The 17663-nt window shown below is 45.6% G+C and overlaps 1 protein-coding gene across 2 annotated transcripts in view; it reads right to left on the bottom strand.

The window, feature by feature from the left end:
• The window catches only part of ANTXR1 (ANTXR cell adhesion molecule 1), a 181147-nt gene that overhangs the window by 63741 nt on the left and 99743 nt on the right, over nucleotides 1-17663 (bottom strand). For both annotated transcript variants that reach the window (XM_073325259.1, XM_073325260.1), the window contains one exon: nucleotides 12670-12711. In XM_073325259.1, the coding sequence (XP_073181360.1) occupies nucleotides 12670-12711 (42 nt within the window). The remainder of the gene's footprint in view (nucleotides 1-12669; nucleotides 12712-17663) is intronic.

Genomic DNA, 17663 nt, shown 5'->3' with positions numbered 1-17663 from the left:
GGCCTTGAGGGGAAAAGGCGGGGCAGGGTCAGGGCCTTGAGGGGGTCCAGTTACCAGCAATTGGAAAGGTGGCAACCCTAGTGAGTAGTCCTTTGCACTCACTATTCCCCAGTTGCCACAAGTACCACAGAAATGATGCCCTAACCAGTGCTGGGGGCCAAACTGAAGCCCAGCTGCCCCAAGATGGGTAAGGCACAAGCCCAGTGCTGGGATGACTCTCCTGAGGTTCACTCCTGACCAGGGTTCAGGTCTGCTCGCTCTTTGCTGTCTGTGCTCTGGCTGCCAGCCTGTGCAACGCAGATGGTGACTTTCAACTCCATCACTTGCTGCCCGCTGTAGTTTCCCGTGCATGAACATAACTGCTGTTTGGAAACAGAGAATTTCTCCTGAAATTAAATCTGAAAATTCAGGATTTTTTTATAGCAAATGAAACAAATATATTTGTTACAGAATTAGCTCAGGAGAAATTCTTTGTTTGTAATATTATATATTTCAGCCAGGCCAGCTGGCTCTGGACAAATGGATTTATGTTGCTGAGGGCAGAATGAAACAATCATGGAACATGTGGTGCCTATTAACTTAGCTGGATGCCATATTTCTCAGTTACCTGGCTGTCTTGAGAAAGATCAGAAACACTTAAGATTAAAGGCTGAGTAAGAGATTCGTGCTTGTTTTAGCTTATTTTTTATAGGCTGTCTCTTCATGTCACTATAAAAAAAAAATTGCTGACCGACCGGCAGCTTCAGCCACTCAAGTGTTCTCCTTAACCTAAAGTAAACCCAAAGCATTCAACTTTCCGTCCCTTCAGCTCTACTGTTTGGGCTTCTTAGATCTCCTAAACTAAGACAAGTCGGGATAGGTCAACAATTGGATGGGAGACCATTAGGGAAAAGCAAGGTATCACATGAAGTAATATCAGTGATTTACAAGGGAGCACTCTTCTCTGTAAAATCAAAGGGGTCCTGCTTTGATCTAGCTAGCTCAATAACAACAGCAGTGAAGCCATGGCAGCATGAGCTAGCCACCTGCTGGACATACCCAGGGACCTGGATGGGCTTGTCACAGCTTCACTGCTATTGCTATTCGATCTAGTTAGTTCAGAGCTAGTTCAGGTATGTCTACATGTGCTGCAGTCACATCTCTGATGGCAGGTAGACAGACCCCTAGTATTCTTATTTGTATTTGCCGTATTAGAGTAACACCTAGAGGCCCCGGCTGAGATCAGGACCTCACTGTGCTGGGCACTACAAACACACAATAGGAAGAGACAGTACCAGATCTGAACAGGTATGACAGACAAAGGAAACGCTATTATCCCCATTTGACAGATGAGACACTATGGTACAGAGAGATTAAAAGACTTGCCCAAGGTCATGCAGGTAATTCTGTGGCAGAGCCAGAAATTGAATCCAGACCCCTGGATTATATAGTCCACTGCCTTAACTGTAAAGTCATGTTACCTCTCTTTCAACCAATGCCCCCTTGTGGTGAGAAGTGTGTTGTGCTGCTGGAGATGCCGTCTCTAGCTGAGATATGAAGACGGTGGTCTTTGACATGTGAGTTCATTATAAATCCCATAGCACTTTCTATGACGTGTAGCCAATCATTTTAATTTATTATTTATTGTGTGATGTTACGATTAATTAACATGTTATATTATATATATTCATTGTATGTTAAATAGAGTTAATGTGTAGAATTATAGAAGTTGATCAGTATTTAGAGGGAATTATGTACTAGATATAAGTAAGACAAGCTGAAATGCAAGAACCTGTAGGCTGAGGCCTGCAAAATTTTAGCTTAGCTATTTTAGGCCTTGGAGATAAGAAATGCTGACGTAAATAAATGCCCGAGGAATAACCCAGTGCCTTAAGATTATGGGAAAAGATATACCAAGTGGTAATATTGCAAAAATGTAGTCAGAAGATTAATTTTAAATGATAAAAATGCTGTAAAAGCGCATTTGTCTCCAACATGTGTCTTAACCACAGGATACAGGTGGGGCGTCAATGTTAATGAGAATAAAGAGAACCTACACAGCCTGTAGAATTAGGGGTTCTTTATGTTTCTGGGGACACAGACCAAAAAGAAAAGAGAGGGCTGATGCTTTCATGTACACGCGCAGCATGGAGGTATAGACAGAATCACATTATAAAACAAGGTTTCAGAGTAACAGCCGTGTTAGTCTGTATTCGCAAAAAGAAAAGGAGGACTTGTGGCACCTTAGAGACTGACCAATTTATTGGAGCATAAGCTTTCGTGAGCTACAGCTCACTTCATCGGATGCATCCAATGAAGTGAGCTGTAGCTCACGAAAGCTTATGCTCCACAAGTACTCCTTTTCTTATTATAAAAAAAGGTACCCAGAGCCAGAAAATTAAGCTTCCTATGGGAAAACTCCAGCAGGGACTATCCCTGTATTGATGATCAATCCATGAGAGAGCCATCAGACTCTAACACCACCTCGGAGGATGTCAGTATGTCTGTAGTTCTAACTGGTGCATGGATATATTTAGGAGTTGTGTATGCTGTGACATTCATAACTTTGTTGGCAACTTCAAGGGGGAGCTGACTTCTTGCTATCCCCTGCTTTAATCAGGTTTGCCGCACCGGTCCGCCATTCTGCCTATATGTTTCAAATTCAGTTTGGCTATTTAAATCCTCACCTTCCCTGCATAAAACCCACTTCTCCCCTGCTTCCAAAGACGCCCAATCGATTTTCTTTTACACGTCTTGCTTCCTTCTCTTTCCTGGAAAGTTCCTTTCCCTCCCACTCTGCAACCCCCGGTCACTAGTGAGGGGGCTGAACGAAATGTGCAGGTGCACAACTGGCCCCTGGCTTTTTTCAGAAATACATTTCCTGCTTGGGTGTCTGCAAAAAATTCAGAGCAGAGTCTTGGGGTCTATTTTACCATCTCTCAACAAGCCCTTTCAGGAAGAGAGAGGAAACGAACAGGAAAAGGTCAATAAACACTGATAAATGCTGGTGCCAACAGTTTTGTGGAGGAGCCACTACCAGCTATTCTCTGGCTCCAGGAATGCGCAAGCAAGTGCCTGGGAGATGGTTTGGGGCAGAGCAAAGCAGTTCAAGGGGGAGAGATGAACAGAAGCTTTCATCTGATGGCTCAACAGAGGCCTCCATGTAGTGAGTTAAATTCCTCCAAGAAGAGGACATAGGAGCCTGCGTGGTTTGCAAGCAGACTTCCCTTGACAGTGATAATCATCACCTTCAGCCTGTCATAAATGTGCTGCTGAATGCGCCTTTCTTTCCAGGACTTTCTTGTGTGTGTTTGTTTTGGTGAATGTGGGTAAGACGACAACAGACGTAAGCATTATCCAATTACGGGCTGGCTGGTGGCTTGGCCCTGGTGCCGTGCCGGGAATGACCTTACGGCTCGGGTGAAAAGGCTGATACAGCGTGGAAAGAACAGGTCGGAGCTCTGGGGAGAGGGTGCATACTGTGGCAGTCTTTCTGGTTCTCTTTCCTGAGTGTCGTAATGACAGTGCCTGAACGCCTTGGGGAGAGAAGGTGTCACAATGGTGGGGAAAAATTAGCTCCAAAATCAAATGCCAGAAGTACATCATAACATCTCTCCTTCGGAGGGAGTTGCAGTCAAGTCCAATAGCCAGGTGTTCATCCACTAGGAATAGCTGGAGCCTTCTTACCAGCTGGAGTGGAAGCATGTGTGTTTTTAATCCACCAAGGCCAGCAAAGAGTCTGGCATACCCGCACGAGTGCATTCAACCTTAACTGCTGAAGGGCATATACTCCAATCAGAGGGCGATCGGGTGCTTACTAGCTCTTCAAGCCTTTTCGCTCTTCTGATTGGCATTACTTGGATCTTTGTCATTTAAACCATCTGTCCTTCATCCAGGCCCCCCTGTGCTCTGTACTATCCGGGGGACAGCATTGGTGATCTTGAGGTAAATCAATCAGAAATCTTGAGCTGATAAAAGTCTTCCTTCGCCAACAGCGAGGGTGTCTCCAATCTGCCTCAGACGTCCTTTCAAATAAAACCTTGGGCAGATTTCTGAAAGCACTGCTGCTCGTTCTTCATTGTTGCAGTATAATGTGTTGTCCTTGCAATGCAAAGCCATCTGGCCTCAGCTTTTAAATCTGCTGATGCAAGAATTCCTCTTGTCTTATTTTTGCCAAGAGTTTGGGGGGAAAAATTCTTACTGTAAATGTAATGCTGCCACTTAAGGAATTAGCATTGTTACATGCTGGAGATGAGTGGTTACCAGGTTTTCTATGGGGGAGAGAGCTATCTACAGCATGCTAAAAACATCAGATTTCACTAGGCTGAATCCATCTTCCATTTATTTTTAGAAAAACAGAGAGAAGGGGGCCCGATCCCCTCTGCAGGCAATGTGTTGCTTCCAGTGGCCGTCCCCCTTTCAGGATTGGGCTCAATAATGGTAATGGTGTCCAATAAAATATACTTTGTCAGAATGTTTGCCTTCTTTTCTGGGCCTGATCCTGGGAATTGCTGAGCACAGCCTCAATTTCCACTAATTTTCTAAAGGTTTCTAAAGAAGTTTTCAGATTCTGAACTTTAAAAGATTTATGTCAATTATATTCCAAGATAGAGGGCACTGGTTCTCTTTAACATTAAGGCAATGTAAAGGTGGTGTAAAGGGGGCCCAAGGTGGGAGGAAACTATATTTAAGGCTGCTTTATGCTGCTAAAGTGATGTAAAGTGGTCTTAGGGTAAATGAGAATCAGGTTTACAGAATTCTACGCCCTGGAGGAAAGTGCTGTCTGATCAAAGGCATTTTCCAACATAAGAATGACACTCACAATATGGATACCCTTTTTAGTGCCCAAAACCCCAGCACCTAGAATCATAGAATCATAGAATATCAGGGTTGGAAGGGACCCCAGAAGGTCATCTAGTCCAACCCCCTGCTCAAAGCAGGACCAATTCCCAGTTAAATCATCCCAGCCAGGGCTTTGTCAAGCCTGACCTTAAAAACCTCTAAGGAAGGAGATTCTACCACCTCCCTAGGTAACGCATTCCAGTGTTTCACCACCCTCTTAGTGAAAAAGTTTTTCCTAATATCCAATCTAAACCTCCCCCACTGCAACTTGAGACCATTACTCCTCGTTCTGTCATCTGCTACCATTGAGAACAGTCTCGAGCCATCCTCTTTGGAACCCCCTTTCAGGTAGTTGAAAGCAGCTATCAAATCCCCCCTCATTCTTCTCTTCTGCAGGCTAAACAATCCCAGCTCCCTCAGCCTCTCCTCATAACTCATGTGTTCCAGTCCCCTAATCATTTTTGTTGCCCTTCGCTGGACTCTCTCCAATTTATCCACATCCTTCTTGAAGTGTGGGGCCCAAAACTGGACACAGTACTCCAGATGAGGCCTCACCAATGTCGAATAGAGGGGAACGATCACGTCCCTCGATCTGCTCGCTATGCCCCTACTTATACATCCCAAAATGCCATTGGCCTTCTTGGCAACAAGGGCACACTGCTGACTCATATCCAGCTTCTCGTCCACTGTCACCCCTAGGTCCTTTTCCGCAGAACTGCTGCCTAGCCATTCGGTCCCTAGTCTGTAGCTGTGCATTGGGTTCTTCCGTCCTAAGTGCAGGACCCTGCACTTATCCTTATTGAACCTCATCAGATTCCTTTTGGCCCAATCTTCCAATTGGTCTAGGTCCTTCTGTATCCTATCCCTCCCCTCCAGCGTATCTACCACTCCTCCCAGTTTAGTATCATCCGCAAATTTGCTGAGAGTGCAATCCACACCATCCTCCAGATCATTTATGAAGATATTGAATAAAACCGGCCCCAGGACCGACCCTTGGGGCACTCCACTTGATACCGGCTGCCAACTAGACATGGAGCCATTGATCACTACCCGTTGAGCCCGACAATTTAGCCAGCTTTCTACCCACCTTATAGTGCATTCATCCAGCCCATACTTCCTTAACTTGCTGACAAGAATACTATGGGAGACCGTGTCAAAAGCTTTGCTAAAGTCAAGAAACAATACATCCACTGCTTTCCCTTCATCCACAGAACCAGTAATCTCATCATAAAAGGCGATTAGATTAGTCAGGCATGACCTTCCCTTGGTGAATCCATGCTGGCTGTTCCTGATCACTTTCCTCTCATGCAAGTGCTTCAGGATTGATTCTTTGAGGACCTGCTCCATGATTTTTCCAGGGACTGAGGTGAGGCTGACTGGCCTGTAGTTCCCAGGATCTTCCTTCTTCCCTTTTTTAAAGATTGGCACTACATTAGCCTTTTTCCAGTCATCCGGGACTTCCCCGGTTCGCCACGAGTTTTCAAAGATAATGGCCAGTGGCTCTGCAATCACAGCCGCCAATTCCTTCAGCACTCTCGGATGCAACTCGTCCGGCCCCATGGACTTGTGCACGTCCAGCTTTTCTAAATAGTCCCTAACCGCCTCTATCTCCACCTAAACACTTATGCCCCACAAGACCTGCCCTAAATCATGGAGTCATATTTGGTTCTGTCTACACTGCAGCTGGGAGCGAGCCTCCCACCCCAGGCAGACAGACTCACACTAGCTCCGCTCAAGCCAGTATGCTAAAAACAGCAGCATGGACGTGGTGGCATGGGCTAGCCACCCAAGTGTTGGCTGGGCTTGTAGTCGGGCATGCCATAATGTACACACTGCTACTTTTAGCAGGCTAACTCGAACAGAGCTAGTGCATGTCTGTCTATCCACACTGGGAAGCATGCTCTCAGCTGCAGTGTGGACATAGCCTGTAAGGGACCACCAGATCAACACATGGTAAATTGTGACAGAGCCAGGAATAAAACCCCTGGAGTCAAATCCTCCACTTGTGTAGTGTGAATAGAGCTGCTCCAGGTTACACCAGCTGAGGATCTGGCTCCTGGAGTCTTTGACTCCCAGAACACTGCAATCATTACTAGACTGCAAGCCAGATCAAATCATCTTCCATCATGACAACTCCCAGCCCAACAGTGCCTCACGCACCTGCATAAATAAAATAAAGATGGGGAAACCGCATTGTTTTTTGGTACATCTCTTTGTCTGGTGCACAGACCCACATTAGCTGTATCTTTGCATTTAAAGTAATTGCAGGATTTGAAACACTAAACATCAGAATGTCTTTCTTCTTAATCTCAGCAGCTCTTTGAAGTTGCTGAGTTATGTTGCGTGCTTCTCTGCCAGAGCACGTTGAGAGATGCTGCGTGCACAATGGCCATTATGTGCTCTTTAGACCAGGAAGCCAAAAATTCATAGTAGCAAAATTAAAAAGTATCCAGCGCTAACACTTCCTGTTGGGTCCCACCAATCACTCAACTATGTGAGAATATATCCTCTCCGTCAACAGTCACTTGTGTGGAGAAATCGGGTTACTCAGACCTTTGCTGGACAATACTGATTGCAGGGTTACAAGTTCTGTAGTTATGTCTGCAAACCAGCTCTGAATTTAAACCAGACAGCAATTGCTTTGAAAGCTTTGGATAACACTGAATGCATCCCTGGAATTCTCTTTGGTTTGGGATGGTTGAAAGTGTGACAGATTGACAATATCCCAAACAAACCTTATGAAATTAAGATAAATTTTACTGAATGATGTTAAACCTTATTGAATTAGGGTTAACACCTTTGGAATTCATTGTATTACAAATGCAAATATTTATGTGCGCCTGTGAAATTGTATTGAACTGCTTTACCAGAAAGACAAGATTAATTCAATCTCTGGAAGGTCAAAGGAAGTTTAAAGGTCTTTTTGGAACGCTACAGTGTGAAGTGGATTTCCTTAGGAAATACCTTGAAGTGAGGGGAATGCAAATTCTCCCGCTCTGAAGCCAACCCTTTGGAGATATTCCCTGAGGTGAGAGATCTTTTCATAGAATCATACAATCATAGAATCATAGAATATCAGGGTTGGAAGGGACCTCAGGAGGTCATCTAGTCCAATCCCCTGCTCAAAGCAGGACCAATCCCCAGCTAAATCACCCCAGCCAGAGCTTTGTCAAGCCTCACCTTAAAAACTTCTAAGGAAGGAGATTCCACCACCTCCCTAGGTAACGCATTCCAGTGTTTCACCACCCTCCTAGTGAAAAAGTTTTTCCTAATATCCAACCTAAACCTCCCCCACTGCAACTTGAGACCGTTACTCCTTGTTCTGTCATCTGCTACCATTGAGAACAGTCTAGATCCATCCTCTTTGGAACCCCCTTTCAGGTAGTTGAAAGCAGCTATCAAATCCCCCCTCATTCTTCTCTTCCGCAGACTAAACAATCCCAGTTCCCTCAGCCTCGCCTCATAAGTCATGTGTTCCAGTCCCCTAATCATTTTTGTTGTCCTCCACTGGACTCTTTCCAGTTTTTCCACATCCTTCTTGTCCAAAACTGGACACAGTACTCCAGATGAGGCCTCACCAATGTCCAATAGAGGGAAAACGATCACGTCCCTCGATCTGCTAGCAATGCCCCTACTTATATATCCCAAAATGCCATTGGCCTTCTTGGCAACAACGGCACACTGTTGACTCATATCCAGCTTTTCGTCCACTAACTCCTAGGTCTTTTTCTGCAGAACTGCTGCCGAGCCATTCGGTCCCTAGTCTGTAGCGTGCATGGGATTCTTCCATCCTAAGTGCAGGACTCTGCACTTGTCCTTGTTGAACCTCATCAGTTTTCTTTTGGCCCAATCCTCTAATTTCTCTAGGTTCCTCTGTATCCTATCCCTACCCTCCAGTGTATCTACCTCTCCTCCCAGTTTAGTGTCATCTGCAAACTTGCTGAGGGTGCAATCCACACCATCCTCCAGATCATTTATGAAGATATTGAACAAAACCAGCCCCAGGACAGACCCTTGGGGCACTCTGCTTGATACCGACTGCCAACTAGACATGGAGCCATTGATCACTACCTGTCGAGCCCGACAATCTAGCCAACTTTCTGTCCACCTTATAGTCCATTCATCCAGCCCATACTTCTTTAACTTGCTGACAAGAATACTGTGGGAGACCTTGTCAAAAGCTTTGCTAAAGTCAAGGAACAACACGTCCACCGCTTTCCCCTCATCCACAGAGCCAGTTATCTCGTCATAGAAGACAATTAGATTAGTCAGGCATGACTTGCCCTTGGTGTTGTTGACTGTTCCTGATCCATGTTGACTGTTCCTGATCACTTTCCTCTCCTCTAAGTGCTTCAGAATTGATTCCTTGAGGACCTGCTCCATGATTTTTCCAGGGACTGAGGTGAGGCTGACTGGCCTGTAGTTCCCAGGATCCTCCTTCTTCCCTTTTTAAAAGATGGGCACTACATTAGCCTTTTGTATACTAACTACCTGCTTTGGGAAACTCCAGTTCAAAGACCCTGAACTGTATAAAAAGGGAACTGAGCATGTTATGAGGGGGCTTGTTCTGAGCTGCAGCTTTGACGAACTTGTAACCACAAGGATTCCTTTAGGGTGGGGTATTAAAAGACTGCACTTGCCAGAACCCATGCGAGAGCTGGGATGAACTCTGGTAAGTTTATTAGCATACGTGTGGGTTCTTTTATGGATTGTAATATGTTTTCTCTGGAATGTTTTTTATCTTATGCATAAAGTAGGCTTGCTTAGAAAGAACTGTGTGGTAAACTGTAGAAATTACAATGTTATCCGTCTCTAAAGAGAAAGCAAGCAGGTGTCCTAGGGCAACCTGCCTGTGCCGGGAATAACATAGTGAAGGGAGGGAACTGTCCTGCTTGGGAATACTCCAATCAGAAGGGAGAGTGACATATGTCTCCACCCAAAGGGGCAACATCTGGGGAGCTGAAAGCCAAGACTGGGGGACCCTTGCTGAATCACTGAAGGGAAATACAGCTGCAGTTGCCCTGAGCTGTGACAAAAAGTTCTTTGGACACATTTCCCCCGCAAGGATTCTCTTCAGTGCTGCTAGCCGCTCAGCTGTTCATGCTTCTAGTGACTGACATGCTGTATGAGTCCCATTGTGTCAGTAAGAAAACAGATAAGCTGCAGATACAGGTTTAGGTAACAACAGGAGCACATTTATTCAGGCACAGTGTAGCACCCTACCCCTGGCTGGGTATTCAGCAGTAGGGCCAGAGCCTGGGACTTCTGGATGTAAAAAGCATGAAAAGCATAAAAAGTAAAGCCACCCCTATTCAGGAATGCTGTAGCAAGCTCATCAGCCTCTACCTATGGCTCAGCCACCCACTGAGCGTGCGTGGATTACCAATAGGCGGCGTACCTTAAAGGGTCCCTTACAATATGTGCTAACTACTTATGCCAAACAATCTGTTCCACCCTGCATTTTGCATTTGGGAGTTCATTTCCCGGACCTGAAGAAGAGCTCTGTGTGGCTCGAAAGCTTGTCTCTCTCACCGACGGCTGTTGGTCCAATAAAAGATATTCCCTCACCTTCCTTGTCTCTCTATGGGTTACCGAGACAGTCCCAATGGAAGAGACTCCAAGCCCAGATCCTCAAAGGTCTCAATAGGCGCTAGATACCTTTGGCTATCTGGGCCTCCCCGATAGAGCATGGTGAAACTGTCTGTGTAATCACAGTGCACACAGGTAGGTGATAGTGAGGCCAGGTTTTCAGAGAGAAAAGCCGCCCCAAGTTTTATGTACAAGTTCCCTACACCTTCCAAGGTGCTGACGGTGTGCTTAGTCTCAGGCTTAACAAATGCTAACAACAAACACAACATTAGAAGAAAAAAAAATCTCCAGTGAAAATAACAGGAGAAGGAAAAACTCTCTTAGCAAAGGGCTCCAATCCTGCAAGGCCTCCTCCATGTTTGCTCTGTGCATGGAGGGCTGGCAGGATCAGGGAAAAATATAACTTGGGGAAAAGGCATCTTCACAGCAGTTTAATTAATCTCTTGTTCTTTAGTTCAGCTTCTGCCAAGAGAGACTGGCCAATAGAACCAAACAGAACCTGAAGCAAATGCTGCTTTATCTGCAAAACACTCCCAGGATTACCAAATGCCTCCTTATGTGCAAGACGTACATCCCCCCATTACACCAAGATGTAATTTCCCTTCCCAGTGTTTGAGCAGAGAGCTAGCATTCCAGCCTGATGTATTTTAAGTGATTTCAGCTATTGAATCCCTTGACTTGGAGGCATGTGCAGTGCAGAGCAGATGAGCCACATGCAATTTCAAGTTAATACTTTTCCCTTTCCTTCTGAAGCTGGAAACTGACAAAGTTGTTGAGTTTACTTCGGGCCCAACAACAGACAGAGCTGATTAGGAAAGTATGTCAAATGGTTGCAAAGAGAGGCACGGATTGAAAACGGCGTTATGAGAGATGAGCATTCTGATCTGTAGGCTTATTCAAATCCAAACTTTCCTGGACTTTGGGAGTGTTATGACTTGGGTTTCTGCTTCAGAGCTACAAAGTCTCAGGTTCCGTTCCTGGCTTGGGCTCCAGCTCTTCTGAGCCGTTCCACTGATGGGAAGCTCACTGGCTTTCCTGTGAGTACTATATAGGCAGAAGCTGAGCAGGATTCCACCCGGCTAATGCTTCTCGGCCCTGAACTTTAACAGCTCTGCCTTAGAGCAGAGAGTGCTCTCTGGCCAGACTTCATGGGGAGTGGGGTAAGGCTCAATCCAGCAAACACATTTTCACTTGTGAGCTGGATGAGAGTCCAGAATACATCCCCAGCAGCAAAAGGCAAGGGAACAAACCCACTGCACCACACTGTTCATGGGCTTGAATCTCCTCTCACTTACCCTGCTGTAAGGACGAGCTAATCCAAACCCCACTGAAATCAATGCTAAGAGTCCCATTGATGTCAGTGGGCTCGGGATAAGGTCTAGTTAGTCTAGTAACCGAATTGCAAAGCAGTGGAAGGGAAGGAAGAATCTCTCTCACTGCTCGTTGAAAGTGAATATGGCACAGAAAGGCCCGTCATATATCAGGGAAGAGTCTGTCCCAGGAAAGCAAAAGTGATCCAGATTTAATTATCACACATGACTGGATTTGTACAGAAAGAATAAGTGGGGAGTAAGTTTAAGATTTTCACATGAGAGTTTTAATGTTGCTTTTCTGTCTCCTTGAGTAAAACCCGTGGACCCAGTTCTTCGCTGGTATACAGTGGTGCTGCTCCTCTGAAGTCAATGGAATTACACCAATTTACACCAGCTCATAATTTGGCCTTTGGGCTTCAGACCTAATTGGCTAGAAAGGAACGTTAAGGAATAGCGTGTACAGCCTTTACTCACACTGGTGATGTGGTGCGACCTAGTGCTCACCCATCTGTCTAGATGACACAGTCTAGTGTGCTTGTGTCCTCCGATTGAGTCAAAAGTTAAGCATGCATTTAACTGCTGTCCTGAACAGGGCTGATTTGCTACATTGCTCTGCTACTCAAAGCAGAGAACAGTCTCTCTCCCTCCCGCTCCCTTTACACGCCACAGAGACCCAGCTCTCGCTGGCTGCGGATCGTTACCTCATCACTCTGTGAAAATAAAGTGACCTGTCCCTGCCTGAATTAAACATGCGCTGAAGACATTAATCAGAAAGCAGAGTGCGCCCCAGACCTCATGTGTGGCTAAAACAGCCCTGTTTGCCTATTGGGAGCAAGAGCAAAGGTGGTGAATGCGAAATGCTAACTCCTGCCTCCTGCTATGTTCTACGTGCTACTGGTCTGGAAAGCCAGGCACAGTGAGAGCTGGTAATGCCGGTGTCACTTACCTCACTGTCCTCTTCAGGGGGTGGTGGGGGCTCTTTGATAATCTGGAAGGAACAAACAGAAACAGACAACCTTAAATCCACACTTTGTTCGTCAGCATGATGCAAAAATCACTTTAATAGAGGATTTGTCCCTGCCAGCTCCTCTGATCGTGACTGCGATGCATGTGCGATTACGTGGTTCCTATGTGTGCTAATGCTGTCGGGATAACCAAGGGGATTCCTAATAAGCCACTGTAAAACCCTGCCATGCAGTCATCTCCTAATTATAGTTCCCAATTAGCGTTTATATCACCTGTAGCTCTGATCGCTGCCAATTGTGACGTCAAAGTGAACCTAACCAGTCTTGGAACTGACACTCCAGCTTTCTGAACTAGGAGCAAAATATTCAGTGCAGCTAAAAAAACCCCTCAGCTGAGTAATAATGGGCTGGTCTAAACTAGAGAATTAGATCGACCCAACGATGTCACTCGGGGGTGTGAAAAATCCCCACCTCTGAGCGATGTAGTTAAGCTGACCTGAGATCCCATGTGGTCAGCGCTAGGTCAATGGAAGAATATTTCTGTCAACCTACCTACTGTGTTTTAGGGAGGTGGATTAACTACAGATGCAGATTATTGTATCACCTAAAGGCCGCAGCTGAGATCAGCACCCCATGTGCTAAGCACTGTACATAGAATCATAGAAGGTTAGGGTTGGAAGAGACTTCAGGAGGTCATCTAGTCCAACCCCCTGCTCAAAGCAGAACCAACCCCAACTAAATCATCCCAGCCAGGGCTTTGTCAAGCTGGGCCTTAAAAACCTCTAAGGATGGAGATTCCACCAGCTCCCTAGGTAACCCATTCCAGTGCTTCACTACCCACAGTAAGAGATGGTCCCTGCCCTCAGGAGCTCACAAACTACATAGACAAGGCAGAGTGGAGAAACAGAAGCATAGAGAAATGACTTGCTTCGAGGTTACACACCAGGTCTATGGCAGAAATAGATGACAAGTCTCCTGCACCCCAATGCAATGCCCGGTTCACCAGACCACATTGCCGTCTCATGTTCTGTGCAAAGTCGACGGGAAGGGAAGCAGTTACTGCTTATTATCCTTCACGTTGTTGGGTTAGGAAGACAATCTCTCATGAGCTTTTTAATTTAAAAAAAGATCATATAAATTGGAGGCTCTCCCAGCATTTCTAACTAATAAAGCAATTGGGGTGAGGTTTTGGGCTGATCGGGTGTATTCTCCATCGAAACAATTTAAATTTATGTGGGAGAGAGGCTATTATTTCATGCATGAAGTTTGTATCTAGGACTCAACAAATAGCTGGCTATTATTACAGCTCTCCACTCCAAGTGCAATAGAAAGCCATCCAAAGGGACAGCTATTACATACAGGCATGTCAAACATCTCTCCCGAACTCCAAATTCATCCCTGAGGCATGGCTGTTGAAATCAGTGGGCTAAATCCAACCTTGGGGTAAGCCCAGTCATGTCAATGCGACTACACCAGGGATTCATTTTGTCCCATGGCCACACATTTATCTGAATGAAGGAACCCTTTCTTTAAACTGCACTCAACGGGCCAGAGGCTACAAGGTGCGGAATGCCTCCTGCACAGTGGCAAATGCCCTCAGCTTCCCTGACTTCAACAGGTCGCAGATTTGGGCTCTGGGGCATGTGTGAGCTGCTGGAGGTTTGCTGCAGATGTGCTTAAGCCCTGGAGTTAGTCATTTTTAAAAGCGAGGCTCCACAAACAACTTGACTGTTTCAATAGAAAGGGAAGGAAAAATATGGCTGCTGCACAAGAGTCCCGGAGACATAAATATTTATGAAAATTCCTCTTGTTCCCTGTTTTGCTTCTCCAATGAGCTCACTGTTTTTATTTTCCTCTCACAAGCCCCGAGTCATGCAATGTGGTCATTAATGAGGAGCATGTGCCCTCCTGTAACGATGTTGAAAGGGGCTGGCCAGGGGGTCAGGGTTATCCCCTTGTTCATGGCTTGACTCGGAGCAGGGGTGTCCCTGAGTCACTGCAGCTACCTGTCCCTGGGCACAGTAGCTGCCGTTTGTTCAATTGGCCATTGTGTAGAGCTTTGAAGAGCTTGTGCGTGTGCACTGAAACCAAATCAACCCCTTGTGTTTTGAGTTTAGAAGCAAAAAGGCCATTTCGAAGGAAGCAATGACATCTGAAGAGGATTAAAGGAATTACCAGCAAACCCAAGAGCCAGGCTGTGGCGATGAAGCCGCTGGCCACATTACTGGGGAGGGAGCACAAGCAGGAATCCCTGGAGGAATTCCGGCTGACTTGCAGACTGGAGCTAGCAAAGGTGGAAAGGAGGCAGCAAGTCTAACCCAGTATCCCCTATCCAAAGAGGCTGTGAGTCTGTTACAGCCCCAGCTTTGGAGCCTTGTCTCCTTAGCTCACGTTTTCTGCTCTGGAGGGCTTCGGTTCAATTCCTGGTGCGTCAGCAGCTGTCATACATGCGCCCAGCAAACCCGAGGTCATGCACATGTCGACATCACGTGCCGTGAATGCGGACTGAACCAAGGTCCTTCACGAAACAATAATGGATTCTGATGGTTGAGCTAAAGGACGGCCACAGCTGTGACTGGCTCAGAACAGCAGGCACCAGCCCACAATGGCACTGTCTCAGCCCAGACTGACGCGGTGGGTAGGCTTGCCAGAAGCAAGGCTAATCCACGCTCACACATGCAGATTTGAACACTGCTGTGAGGGGGAGTCACTAACGTACTTGCGGCTGCAAGACGTGTTACATGCATGGTGGGTAGCATGCTACATTTCTCTAGTGTAAACAAGGCCGTAATCCCTGTAGCCAGCAAATATGGGAGACATAGCTACAGAGTCTAACACAGTGAATTACATGAGCCAAAAGGTAGCAGGGACAGAAGGCCCTGCCTTCCTCCACTTCTCCCTGCACCCTTCAGGCATCCTGGCTTTGACAATGTCTGTGCACTCCTCAGCATGATAGTGACTGGCCTTAAAGAGGCTCAGGAAGTTTCCATGCACCTTCTCCCTCCCACAAATTGACTGGTAGCAAATCAAAGAATCCTAAAGCAACAAGATAGCGCTCAGTGATCCACACTACTCTTCTTTAGCATCATATGAGAGTTAAAGATGAGAAGGACCTACAGCTTATCCAGTCAATTGTCTTGCAAGGGACAGCTTGACACTGGGTAATGGTTATATTCCAGTTGCCCTGTCTATTCCTCTTGTTCTGCATATTGCTGTATTGTTTGCACTGTGTGTTGGCTGTACTCTGGTTGGTCTACATGTTGTTTGCACAGCGTGTTAGGGTACTGTTTCAGCTTGATGTTGTTGTATAGTGTATACTGTGTGTTGATTGCATTCTGTTTGTACTTATCTTGTTTGCACTGTCCTGTGTTCATGTTGAACTGTATATTGATTGCAGTGTGTTGACTGTATTTTGGTTGCTCTATATAGCTTGCAGTGTGTTACTGTATTGTTTGCTTTGCATGTTGATTGTATTCTGATTGCACTGTATAGTGTTTGTGCTGTAAGTCAACTGTATTTCTAGTTTCACAATGTATTGTTTGCACTGTATTTTGGTTGTACTCTAATTGCTCCTCATAGTGGTTGCACAGAGTGTTGCTGTATTGTCTACACTGTATGTTGATTGCATTCTGCTATCACACTGATCCAGACCATAAAGAGAGAAGAGGAGATGAGTGACATCAGTCAGACCTGATTGCTGAGCAGGGTTAAAAAATTCAGGCCTAGCAGTATTATAAATTCACTCTGTTATTCTGATAAACAAGCCAGATTTCTATCAGCACAATTACACCTAAATCATTAGGGTTTGCATGGAAAGCAACAAGAAAAAATCCTGGAAAACTTCTTGGAAGAGAATCTGATGAAATGATCCATTGGAATCAAATATGAAGTAAAGTTGTTGCTTGGAGCACCATTTAAATTGTATTATGAATATACTGTAACTGAGCCAGGGAACAAGGTTATAACACAGCTGCCCAGCGCTAACACCCTTTGTATTGGCCTGTCATTGAGAAACAAGGCTCCCCTTCACTCCTGTCCCTTCCCATTTCCCTGGGCCCCTACTGTGCACAATAACATGCCTTCCTTTGAAGCAGCCTCACATACTCCTCTACTACCGTCTGGGTTCTTCCTTCTCCTGTAGCCCCTTGTGCATGTTCCCATTCTGAGCATTAGGAGTTAGGTTACGTAGGAGGTGGTGAGTCTTTCCAGGAATCCCACCCTGTCCAGGGGCCAGGAACTTTCCTCTCACTCTCCTTGATCCCGTATGGAAAAGTCATATAAGGAATGTAAATAAATGGGGCCCTATAGAAATTGAATAAAGAATGAGATCCCCCCTTCTGTAGTTTTTTTTTGTGAGCCAGGCTATAGAATCCTGTATCAGGGGACCTTTGGAAATGCACTTAGGGCCAGATTTGTAAAGGTATTTGGGACCCTAACTCCAATTAATTTCAATGGGAATTAGAAGCCTCAATACTTTTAGGCCTTAGGGCCTGATTCTTTGTTACACTAAGTTCCCTTTGCCCCACTCTGGGAGCATGCAAAGGGGCCTTAAAATAGTCATGAATGAACCAGGTTCAATTAGATCTCTGTGTGTCTGTTTCCCCATCTGTAAAATGGGACAGATAATGCTTCCCCACTTCATGAGGATCAATGCATCAATAACTATGAGATTCTACAGTGATGGGAACCCTGTAAGGAGGTGGATGAATTTGTTAGTAAAAGTGCAAAGTGTGATCATGTATTATTGTTATGTGTATTAGGTGTCATAACCATGATCAGGGACCCATTGTGCTAGGCACTGTAAAAACACATAATGAGAGACTGTCCCCACCATTAAGAGATTATAATCTAAAGAAACAAGATGGGCTAAAGGTAGGAGAGAGGAAAAAGGCAGACAAACATCTGATCTTACCACCTTCCACTGCAAGTGCCAGGTGCACTTCTTTGACTTGCCTTCTCTAACATAAACGCAGAG

This window comes from Lepidochelys kempii, chromosome 26 (assembly GCF_965140265.1).
Source record: "Lepidochelys kempii isolate rLepKem1 chromosome 26, rLepKem1.hap2, whole genome shotgun sequence".
Classification (NCBI taxonomy): domain Eukaryota; kingdom Metazoa; phylum Chordata; order Testudines; family Cheloniidae; genus Lepidochelys; species Lepidochelys kempii.
Note: the sequence above shows the minus strand (reverse complement) of the source record. Positions and strands in the feature narration are given on the sequence as shown.